This window comes from Bufo gargarizans, chromosome 1 (genome assembly GCF_014858855.1).
Source record: "Bufo gargarizans isolate SCDJY-AF-19 chromosome 1, ASM1485885v1, whole genome shotgun sequence".
Lineage (NCBI taxonomy): Eukaryota > Metazoa > Chordata > Amphibia > Anura > Bufonidae > Bufo > Bufo gargarizans.
In genome coordinates this window covers 743,590,062-743,602,400 of record NC_058080.1, presented here as the reverse complement: position 1 = coordinate 743,602,400, position 12,339 = coordinate 743,590,062, and the positions used below count along the sequence as shown (strand labels likewise).

Here is a 12,339-nt window from a genome sequence, read left to right as displayed (position 1 = left end):
TTTTTTTGTTTTAAAAAAGCTGTTAAGTAAATTTTAAAAAAAGTATACATATTAGGTATCGTCACGTCCGTAATAACCTGCTTTATAAAAATATCAAATGACCTAACCCATCAGATGAACATCGTAAAAAGACAAAAAAAGTGTAATAGCAAGCAATCAAAAAGTCAAACGCACCCTAAAATAGTGCCAATCAAACCGTCATCTCATCCCACCAAACGCATACCATACCCAAGATAATCGCCCGAAAAATGAAAAAACTATGGCTCTCAGACTATGGAACACTAAAACATGTTTTTTTTTTGTTTCAAAAATGAAATCATTGTGTAAAACTTACATTAAAAAAAAAATTGTATACATATTAGGTATCGCCGCGACCGTAACAACCTGCTCTATAAAAGATACCACATTATCTAACCTGTCAGATGAATGTTGTAAAAAAAAAGTGCCAAAACAGCTATTTCTTGTTACCTTACCTCACAAAATGTGTAATATAGAGCAACCATAACTCATATGTACCCTAAACTAGTACTAATAAAACTGCCACCCTATCCAGTAGTTTCTAAAATGGGGTCACTTTTTTGGAGTTTCTACTCTAGGGGTGCATCAGGGGGCTTCAAATGGGACATGGTGTCAAAAAACCAGTCCAGCTAAATCTGCCTCCCAAAAACCGTATGGCATTCCTTTCCTTCTGCGCCCTGCCGTGTGCCCGTACAGCGGTTTACGACCACATATGGGGTGTTTATGTAAACTACAGAATCAGAGCTATAAATATTGAGGTTTTTTTTTGGGCTGTTAACCCTTGCTTTGTAACTGGAAAAAAGTTATTAAAATTTAAAATCTGCCAAAAAAGTGAAATTTTGAAATTGTATCTCTATTTTCCATTAATTCTTGTGAAACACCTAAAGGGTTAACAAAGTTTGTAAAATCAGTTTTGAATACCTTGAGGGGTGTAGTTTCTAGCATGTGGTCGTTTTTGGGTGGTTTCTATTATGTCAGCCTTACAAAGTGACTTCAGACCTGAACTGGTCGTTAAAAAGTGGATTTTTGAAAATTTCAAGATTTGCTTCTAAACTTAAGCCTTGTAACATACCCAAAAAATTTAATATAATTCCCAAAATGATCCAAACATGAAGTAGACATATGGGGAATGTAAAGTAATAACTATTTTTGGAGGTATTACTATGTATTATAGAAGTAGAGAAATTGAAACTTAGAAATTTGCAAATGTTTCCATATTTTTGGTAAATTTGGTATTTTTTTTATAAATAAAAATGATTTTTTTTAACTCCATTTTACCAGTGTCATGAAGTAAGATATGTGACAAAAAAAAACTATCTCAGAATGGCCTGGATAAATCTGGACAAAGCATTTTAAAGTTATCACCACATAAAGCAACACTGGTCAGATTTGCAAAAAATGGCCTGGTCCTTAAGGTGAAAATAAGCACTAAGGGTTAATGTACCCCTGCTCCAGGGCACTACAGTTTATGTTGGCGACAGACTGTGCTCTGCTAGAATGGATGTGGCAGAACAAGGTAAGAAATGTAAAACTGACCACAGCTGGGGAAAATTACATAAGGTGGACACATCTTTGACTGACATATCCAGGCAGTAAAAACGTAATGACGCCTGGCCCTGTTAAATTGTAGAGGGCCTGGTCATTTCAGAGAGAGCTGAGCCTCTAGGTGTAATTGCAACACCCCTGTTACTTCTAGAAGCTCATTTGCATATAATAAAACATTTTTCTAAGCAATGCGGGCACATATGAACATGGGACGAACACAAATGTCTTCAGCTGCCAAGTGCACATGTAACAGGTCAGCCATTTTCATAGGGGAAGATGTTTCTAATACAAAGAAATAGCTTTCCTTAATAAAGTATATTACAAAAATATAAGGCATCCCTTGTCTACATTAGCAAAAATAAACTGGAACGACAAAGACACTTTAACCCTTTATTGGTGGAATGACTTGTGTGCTTGGGGTCTTTGTCTTGCTGCATGATCCTCGTTCTCTTGAGATTTAGCTCACAGAAAGATGTCCTGACATTGCTGGTATAATTGAGAATTCATTGTTCCACCGACTTACCAATTACATGGAGCATCGTTACTTCTCCCCATGTTACTCTGGACAATCCCGCAGTGTGGATAGAATTATGAATACAGTGGTAAGAAGCAAGGTTCATGGGGACAATTCATCTTCACTGCTCTGGAAGTAAACAAGGCTTTTCTTCTCTTCCTTATATCAACAATATTTTTCTTCCATGGATCCCGGGCACAGTTGACCTCAGAAAAATGTAAATTTGGTCGTCTAGGGAATCCAGGATAATGCCACCCAAAAAAATAAAGCCTCTTGTTGCATAAGTTACATAAATAACCTAATATGTTAAAATATGTGAAAATGGTTTCTCTCTTGTGTGAATTCTCTCATGGGTAACAAGATTTGATTTCTGTATAAAACATTTCCCACATTCTGAACATGAATACAGCTTCTCTCCGGTGTGAATTCTCTCATGTGCAACAAGATTTGATTTTTGAGTAAAACATTTTCCACATTCTGAACATGAATACAACTTCTCTCCTGTGTGAATTCGCTCATGTGCAGCAAGAATCGATTTCCTTGTAAAACATTTCCCACAGTGTGAACACGAATACGGTTTCTCCCCTGTGTGACTTATCTCATGTGCAACAAGAATTGATTTCCGTGTAAAACATTTCCCACATTCTGAACACGAATATGGCTTCTCTCCTGTGTGACGTCTCTCATGTGTAACAAGATCAGATTTTTGTCTAAAACATTTGCCACATTCTGTACATGAAAATGGTTTTTCTCCTGTATGACTTCTCTCATGTATAACAAGACTTGATTTCTCTGTAAAGCATTTTCCACATTCTGAACATGAATATGGCTTCTCTCCTGTGTGTCTTCTTTCATGTATAACAAGATGTGATTTATATGTAAAACATTTTCTGCATTCTGAACAGGAGTGCGGCTTCTTTCCAGTGTGAATTCTTTTGAGTGTAGAAAGACTTGATCTCTTAGTTAACTCTTTACTACAGTGAAACCTTTCAACTCCTTTCTGACCTGCACTTGCGGTAACAACTTGTGTTTGGTCAGTACAAAGTTCCTTATGATTAGGATTATATGATAGATCTTTGTGAAGTCCTGGAAGTACATTAAAGGTAACAAGGTTTTTTACCGAATAGTGCTGCATAATATCTTCATCTCCATCTGAAATTTTACTGGGATTTTCTGTTAAAATAAAAAGTTTACATTTATGGTTTTTGTTTTTTTAAAACTGCGGAGTACAGAAGCTTATAACATTCCTATCAGGCTTGAAGTGTATCCAGCATAAAGGAGAGGTATAAGCCATTCAATTTAAATCATTCCTGCATTAGCTAAAAAAAACTGCACCAAAAACTGCAAGTGTATAACTTCCTAGAAAAGTCCAGGATTTTGGTTTACAACTGGTTATGACTTGAGCAGCGGCACATATTTCCACCCAGCCACTGCATCCATATCAGTGGAGCTCCACGAGGTACTGAGCCCCAGTTCTCGTGATCAGTGGAGGTCACAACCATAGGACCACCACTAATCTAATAGTTATCCTCTTCCCCTATCCTGGATAGGGCATAACTTTCTGTAGCCAGAATACCCCTTTAATACACAAGCCTTTTTTTTGTGCACTCCTCCCCTATTGAAATCTCACAATGCTCAGTGGCTGCAGTCTCCCAGGCTCTTTAGTGAGAGAGTGCCCATTTTCAAGCAGTAGTTTCCTGCTGCTCTGATCCAGCTCAGTGGTTCCCTGCAGCTGTCTTCTGTTCCCTATCCTGTAAACGGTCAGACAAACGGGGTCACATGCGCCACTGCAGCCAAGGAATTGGTCTTTGCATGGATGTTCCATGTCACCACTGAGGCCAGTCATTGTCTGCAGAATTGCGTGGAACCATGACTGTCTAGAGGTTTTACTGAACAGGGACCAGAAAACTGAAGAGAGCCAGAATGGAGTACCAAGACAGCAATGGGGGGGCTACTGTAAGGCTCCCAGCTGTGATACCAACCATTGGCACCCTTTAAAGGCATCACAGGGAAAGATGGCCTTGACAGTTACCCTGTCAAACCCCAAAGACATTGCAGTCACTATACACCGTATCTGATGGGTTAAATGGTCGGGATCAGAGTTAAGAGTGATCACGACCACTGAAATGGGAGCTCAGCTGTGAATAACATCTGGATCCTGCTGTGAAAGGTGAGGGCACAGCTTTTGTGTCATCCAATGAAAGTAACTGTACATAAATTTGCAGAAGGGGTTGAGAAATCTTGGAATTCACCTTCTCCATTCATGATTCCATACCTGTGGTGACATCTCCTGAAATGTCCTCCTCCACCTCACTCTTACACGGGGGATCGCCCATCATCCATTCATCTTCATCCTCCACTTTAATATCAGTCAGATCTTCCCCCTGATTTGTCATCTGTAACAATTCAGAACAATACAGCAGACAGGTGAAAAATCTAACCCCTCTGTGACGGCAGGACCCCCTATATAGATGTGTATAGGGCTCAGCTCCATCTACCTAAGGGTTCTCTGGGAGCTTCTCCTCTGGACAGTCCTGGGAATACAGAGGACGGGGACATCTCTTGGGGGGATTTCTCCTCCTGGATCCATCTGTGGAGACACAAGCACACAGTGACTGAACACATGGCCTCCTGTAGATCTGTCTATAGATCAGAATCTTCTCTCAGCTCCTTCACTTCTAGGTTTAGTTATCACTAGGAAATAATGTTCTGCTCCTCACCACCTGTGCCGAGGCCCCAGCACCTAGCAGGCCACAGGCATGAAGTAACATCAGGCCTATGACAGTGAATGGTGGGCAGTGGACTGACTGCTCCTCCACAATAGTGCGTTAAAAGGATGAGGATACAGTAAAAAGTTTTAAACTATTTTATAAGTGCCCTACATCACCCTACCGACCAAAAATGTGTTAAGGCATCAAGAGAACCCCCAAAGACCTTTATCAGTCACACAACGGACATGGAAGAAGTAAAACAACTACTCCTCGTCTCTTCTCCACTAGGCACCGAGGTGTTGGAGAGGGATATAGATGTAGAGCTTTCTCCAAGACTTCTTTCCCTGGGAAGACAATTCCTTTATCCTAAGGAGCTGTTATGGTGAAAGATCTGATGACATTTCCTGGATATTTTCTGTGAGCCCATTACATCAACATCAAAAAAAACTGCCACCCTGCTGGATTAGAACCTCTGAGATCACTGGAACCCCCATCCTCCTCTGTAGGAAGATTCATTCCAATAGTCAGCAACCTCACAACAAAACAACAAAAGACCCCCAGAAAACTCTACAAACTGCAGAAGCCTCTGTCCACGTGTCTACTAATAGAAAAACGCAGAGAGAATGGTGATCAAGGAAGGGAACCACAAAGGAAGCCACGGATCCAACAAAACCATTGCAGCACATTTCAAGTTGACCCAAGACCACATAGATGGGAGGCATCATGGTTTGGGGCTGGTGGAGGGGACACCATGGTTTGAGGTTGGCAGAGAGGGGACAACATGGTTGGAGAAGCTCTGCTGTCTTAGGGTCTGGACACCCTATAACCAGTTGGTGAACAATTGGGCAGATTTACTTAATATTAGGACATCAACACAATTCTAACTCTATACACCACCACAATGAATTTGAAATGAAATGAACAAGATGTGCTTTACCTGCAGACGGTCAGCTTTAATTTGAGGGTATTTACATCCAAATCAGGTGAACGGTGCAGGAATTACAACAGTTTGCCTATGTGCCTCCCACTTGTTAAGGAACCAAAAGTAATGGGACAATTGGCTTCTCAGCTGTTCCATGGCCAGGTGTGTGTTATTCCCTCATTATCCCAATTACATTGAGCAGATAAAAGGTCCAGAGGTCAATTCCAGTCTGCTATTTGCATTTGGAATCTGCTACCGTCAACTCTCAAGATGAGATCCCAAGAGCTGTTGCCATCAGTGAAGCCATCATTAGGCTGAAAAAACACAACAAACCCATCAGAGAGATAGCAGAAACATTAGGCCTGGCCAAAACAACTGTTAGGAACATCCTTAAAAAGAAGGTCAGCAACACCAAAATACCTGGAAGACCACGAAAAACAACTGTGGTGGATGACCAAAGAATTCTTTCCCTGGTGAAGAAAACACCCTTCACAACAGTTGGCCAGATCAAGAACACTCTCCAGGAGGTAGGTGTATGTGTGTCAAAGTCAACAATAAGGAGAAGACTTCACCAGAGTGAATACAGAGGGTTCACCTCAAGATGTAAACCATTGGTGAGCCTCAAAAACAGGAAGGCCAGATTAGAGTTTGCCAAACGACAGCTAAAAAAGCCTTCACAGTTCTGGAACAACATCCTATGGACAGATGAGACCAAGATCAACTTGTACCAAAGTGATGGGAAGAGAAGAGTATGGAGAAGGAAAGGAACTGCTCATGATCCGACGCATACCACCTCATCAGTGAAGCATGGTGGTGGTAGTGTCATGGCGTGGGCATGTATGGCTGCCAATGGAGCTGGTTCTCTGGTATTTATTGATGATGTGACTGCTGACAAAAGCAGCAGGATGAATTCTGAAGTGTTTCGGGTAATATTTTCCTCTCACCCATGACGGCACCCTGTGCGACTCAGGACCTCCCATCAGGACAGTAAACCTAAGAAGATAAAAAAAGGACACACCCCCACCTAACACCAGTTCAGGTTTCCTGTCCTCCGGATGGGAGATCCTGAGAAGCAGCGCAGCAGGCTCGCTGCAAAGACATACCTCAAAGAAGCACCAGCGCTGGGGGGGTCTGTGGCCAGAGCCGTGGGAAGACCTATCCCTGGGGAGCGGTAGTTCTGTGGTCGTGCCGGAAGCCGCTCCCCACAAGTCTGCCTGCGCCTGCACTCTCACCGGTCCTGTGGGGAGCCGCTGTGGCAGTGTTTAGGCGGCTACCCACGTTCTCCATGCTGGATACCCGATTCCAAGATGGCGCCCGCGCGCATATGCGCATGCGCGGGGCAATCCTTCACTGATGACGTCGGGGGGGCGGGGCTTCTCCCGGCGCACAGGACCCGGAAGTAGAGTGCTGGGGAGCGTCTTTTAAACTACAAATGCGGCGGCAGGTGCAGGCAGAAAGCGGGGGCACCATTTTTGATGTGCTGAAGTAGTAATCCTGCTTACAAGCATGTCGGACCCTACAGATGGACGCGCTGAACCCCTAGAACCCTTGAGGCCTGCAAGTCCAGTACAAGGAGTGTGCGGAATGTAAAACGTCCCTATCTGCATCCTATCAGAAACCTTTATGCCCAGCATGTATAGATAAACTGGTAGCGGAGCAATCCCAGACCCTTACTAGATCCATGAAGTCTTTAATCAAGGCATCCTTCAAGGCATTCAGTAAAAGCCGTGCCAGACAAATCCAGAGTACGACAGTATAGAAATGGACTCATCCGACAGTTAAGTCAGAGAATCCGGGCAGTTATTTTCTAGTAATTCGGACTCCTCGGACGACGATTATTCAGGGAGGTCATTCTTTTCCCCTGAGGATACGCAGCCGTTACTAAAAGCGGTCAGAGCAACTATGCAGTTGGAAGACATTAAGCAGACCAGATCGGTTGCGGACCAGGCCTTCCAGGCATTGGGCCCTAAAAAACATAGGGTTTTTCCTATTCATGAAAACATGCAGGCGATTATTAAAAGAGAGTGGAAAAATCTTCATACCCTCCTCTGTGAAAAGGAAATATCCTTATGAGGAAAAGGTCTCCTCAAGCTGGGATAGGGCCCCTACGGTAGATGCTCCAGTCGCCAAAATAGCAAAGAGATCTGCCCTCCCCTTTGATGATCTAGGTTGTCTTTCGGACCCGTTAGATAAAAAAGCAGACATATATCTAAAACGGGCGTGGGAAACTTCTACTACTTGTCTTAGACCTGCAGTTGCAGCCACTTGGGTATCCCGGTCCCTGATACTATGGATTGACCCGCTAGAGACACATCTTAAAGAGAAAAAGCCTAGAGAAGAGCTTTTAGCTTCTCTTCCCACCTTCTCAAAAGCGGCAGATTTTTTAACAGATGCATCTACTGATGTTATACGCTTTGCCGCCAAATCCTCAGCCATGACAAATGCGGCAAGAAGAGCCATTTGGCTTAGATCCTGGAAGGGTGACCAGGGGTCTAAGGCCAGACTCTGTGCCCTTCCATGTGAGGGCGATAGGTTGTTTGGGTCCTCTCTAGACGACATCTTGGAGAAGGCCTCTGACAAGAAAAGAGGATTTCCTGTCCCTCAGAAGAATCCCTTTTTTCATAAACCCCAGCAGGGTTTTAGAAGGCAGAGGGGCAAGCCATACGACAGGAAAGAGAGAGATAGGTTTCAAAGAAAAACTAGCGGCTTCCTTTTTAAATCCCAGGATAATAAACCAAAAGACAAGCAATGACGCCAGTCTCCAGGTTGGGGGAAGATTCTCTTCCTTTCTCCCGGCTTGGTCAAACGTCACACAAAACAAGTGGGTTTCGGGAGGGATAGCAGAGGGATTCAGGTTGGAGTTCCTCTCCTATCCCCAAGATTTCTTCACCCGCACTCCAATTCCGAAAGATCCTCTAAAGTCCACAGTTTTAGAGGCAGAGATTCAGTTATTATTAGACAAAAGAGTAGTTTGCCAAGTTCCAAAGAAAGAGGAGGGCAAGGGGTTTTACTCTCCACTTTTTTTAATAAGAAAACCCAATGGGTCCTTTCGGATGATTCTGAACCTGAAGCGTCTAAACAAGTTCCTGAGATACAAAAAGTTCCGGATGGAAACAATAAAGACAACTATAGACCTGTTATGCAGAGATTGCTGGATGGCAAGTATAGACCTAGAGGATGCTTATTATCACATCCCAATTCACTCTTCCTCCCAAAAGTATTTGAGAACGGCAGTTCAAGTGAAGGGCCAACTTTTGCACCTGCAATACAGGGCCCTCCCATTTGGGGTCTCTCAAGCCCCGAGAATTTTCACAAAGGTTGTGGCGGAGATGGTGGCATTCCTTAGATTGTCCAGGATAGTGTTAGTACCCTATCTGGACAATTTTTTGTTCATAGCCCAGACAAGGGAGCAGTTACAGACAGAACTGGTCCTGGTGTGCTCTCTGTTGAAGGATTTGGGGTGGAAGATGAATCAAGAGAAGTCTTGTTTAACCCCTTCTCAAAATTGCACCTTTTTAGGAATGCAGCTAGATTCCACGACTCAGAAGACATTCCTCCCTTAGAAGAAAGTGTTTTCAACAATAGAACATGTTTGGATCCTTTTCCGTTCCTTACGATGATCCATCAGAAAGGCGATGGCAGTACTGGGGCACCTGACGGCTACAATTCCCGCCGTATCATTTGCTCAGATCCACACAAGACCGTTACAGTCTGATATCTTAAAGAATTGGAATGGTCTCCCACAAACGCTAGAGGAAAAATTTCATCTCTCCTCCGGAGCAAGGTATTCTCTCCTGTGGTGGACGTCCGAGAAGAACCTTTCGGCAGGAATGCCTTGGTCCTTCATAGAGCCCATACTGATAACGACAGACGCCAGTCCGTGGGGTTGGAGGGCTCACTCAGATGGAAAATACTGGCAGGGAAGATGGGATTTAAGAACCCGGGCCTGCACGTCAAATTACAAGGAGCTCAAAGCAGTAGAAAGAGTCCTAAAGGTGGCAGTTCCAGATGTCTCAAACAGAAAGTTGGTCTTTTACTCGGACAATTCAACGACAGTGGCCAATATAAATCATCAGGGCGGAAAAGAGATACCATCCCTAATCTTCCTCTGCCAGGAGATTTTCTAAATAGCAGAAGACAGGAACCTGGTCCTGTCTGCAATACATCTGAAGGGGAAAGAGAACAATGTGGCCGACTTTTTAAGCCGAGTAGAACTCAGTGAGGCAGAGTGGAGTCTGAACGAGGAAATTTTTTCCCAGATTGTGTCAAAGTTTGGGGCCCCAACTATGGACCTCTTTGCCACTCGGAAAAAACAGAAAGACAGAGAGATTCTTCTCCCTAAACTACACAGAGAATCCTACAGCGGTAGACAGTCTGGCTCAGGACTGGAGCCAGGAACTCGACTATGCCTTCCCGCCTATTTCCCTAATTCCACAGGTACTGAAGAAAGTACAGAGGGAAAGAGCCACCATAATTCTGGTAGCCCCAAAATGGCCCAAGAGAGTCTGGTACTTCACCCTCTTAAGTCTAGCCAGAAGCCCCCCCTGGGTGATCCCTCCAAGGGAGGATCTCCTTTCCCAGGGGCCCGTATGGCATCCCAATCCGGGGATTCTTCAATTGGCAGTATGGAGATTGACAGGGACATCTGGTTGAGGAGAGGGCTTTCTAGCAAAGTTGTTTCCACCCTTCTAGGCAGTAGAAAAACTACAACAGCCAGGAAGTATAATAAGGTTTGGAATATCTTTTCTTCCTTTCTAGGTTCTAGCCCTGATCCATTTAGTCCTCCAGAAATCCCTAAGATTTTAGACTTTTTACAGGCAGGTTTAGACAAGGGACTCCAGGCCTCCACCTTAAAAGTACAGGTGTCGGCTTTGAGCTACTTTTTTGACTACCAATTAGCAATTCACCCTTGGGTCAAACGTTTCCTTTCTGCCGCTGCCAGAATCCGTCCTTCTGTAAGACCTCTTTCCCCTCCTTGGGACCTGAACAAGGTCTTGACGGCCCTAACCGATAAACCCTTTGAGCCCTTATTGGAGATCCCAATTGACATCTTGTCCATTAAAATTGCTTTCCTCCTGGCTACTACCTCTGCTAGGAGGATCTCGGAGATCCAGGCCTTCTCTGCTTATCCACCTTATACTGTCATCCAGGATAACCAAATAGTTATCAGGCCCCTGCCTTCTTTCCTTCCCAAGGTTGTCTCTGATTTTCACAGGAGCCAGGACATTGTGTTACCTTCCTTTTTTCCTAACCCCTCCAATAGCACGGAAAAAAAGTTTAATTACCTGGATGTTAAGAGATGCTTGTTGGTCTACCTAGATGTTACGGCTCCTTGGAGAAAAGACGAAAACCTCCTGGTCCAGTATTTAGGAGGGAATAGGGGGAAAAAAGCATCCTGTGGGGTTATTGCTAGATGGGTGAAGAAGGCCATAGCTAAGGCTTATATCTCCTTGGGTCTTTCCCCTCCTTCAGGTTTCCGGGCCCATTTTACTAGGGCAGTGTCTACTTTGTGGGCTGAAAGAGCTGATGTGTCTTTAGCTCAGATTTGTAGGGCGGCTACCTGGAGTTCCCCCCAAACCTTTCTCAAACATTATAGATTGCAGCTCCATTCTGATGCCTTATTCGGGGAGAAAGTCCTTCAGACTGTGCCCCCCCTCCCCCCCCCAGGTTCTACTTATAGTTTATCTCGCACAGGGTGCCGTCATGGGTGAGGGGAAAACAACATTGCTTACCAGTAATCGTTTTTCTCGATACCCATGACGGCACCCGATATTTCCCTCCCCTTATAGATATTTATATATATATATATATGGCGTTAGCCAGGTCTATATCAAGTAATATAGATAAAAAAATAAAAAAAAGAGGGTCTTTAATCCTTTTTCACTTGGTGTTAGGTGGGGGTGTGTCTTTTATCTTCTCAGGTTTCCTGTCCTGATGGGAGGTCCCGAGTCGCACAGGGTGCCGTCATGGGTATCGAGAAAAACGATTACCGGTAAGCAATGTTGTTATCTGCTCATATTCAGCCAAATGCTTCAGAACTCATTGGACGGCGCTTCACAGTGCAGATGGACAATGACCCAAAGCATACTGCAAAAGCAACCAAAAGAGTTTTTTAAAGGGAAAGAAGTGGAATGTTCTGCAATGGCCAAGTCAATCCCCGGACCTGAATCCGATTGAGCATTTCACTTGCTAAAGACAAAACTGAAGGGAAAATGCACCAAGAACAAGCAGGAACTGAAGACAGTAGCAGTAGAGGCCGGGCAGAGCATCACCAGGGATGAGACCAGCGTCTGGTGATGTCTATGTGTTCCAGACTTCAGGCTGTAATTGACTGAAAGGATTTGAAACCAAGTATTAAAAAGTGAAAGTTTGATTTATGATTATTATTCTCAAAACAATGATAGAAATGGCTGCAGCTCTCACCTCTGACTTTAATCCACGAAGCACGGAAAAAAGGCCAGAACTGGGCCCAATAGAATATCCAATAGAAAGAGGATCCAGCTTCTTGTGGAGTAAAAAAAAATTGTTGTATTGGGTCATCGGATAAAATCCACCAAAATCACAGGAAAAAAGTGTACAGTAACATGTTTCGAGCTACAGAATCCAGCCCTTCATCAAGACATAACAGA

At 43.7% G+C, this 12,339-nt stretch overlaps 1 protein-coding gene across 1 annotated transcript in view; it reads right to left on the bottom strand.

The window, feature by feature from the left end:
- LOC122930459 (zinc finger protein 345-like) overlaps positions 1-4,408 on the bottom strand; it is a 29,763-nt gene extending 25,355 nt beyond the window's left edge. Inside the window, exons 1-2 of the mRNA XM_044283883.1 lie at positions 4,353-4,408; positions 2,397-3,250 (exon numbers count right to left, since the gene is read on the bottom strand). Coding sequence (XP_044139818.1) covers positions 2,397-3,212 — 816 coding nt within the window. The 5' untranslated portion in view covers positions 3,213-3,250; positions 4,353-4,408. The remainder of the gene's footprint in view (positions 1-2,396; positions 3,251-4,352) is intronic.
- Positions 4,409-12,339: the final 7,931 nt, after the last annotated feature.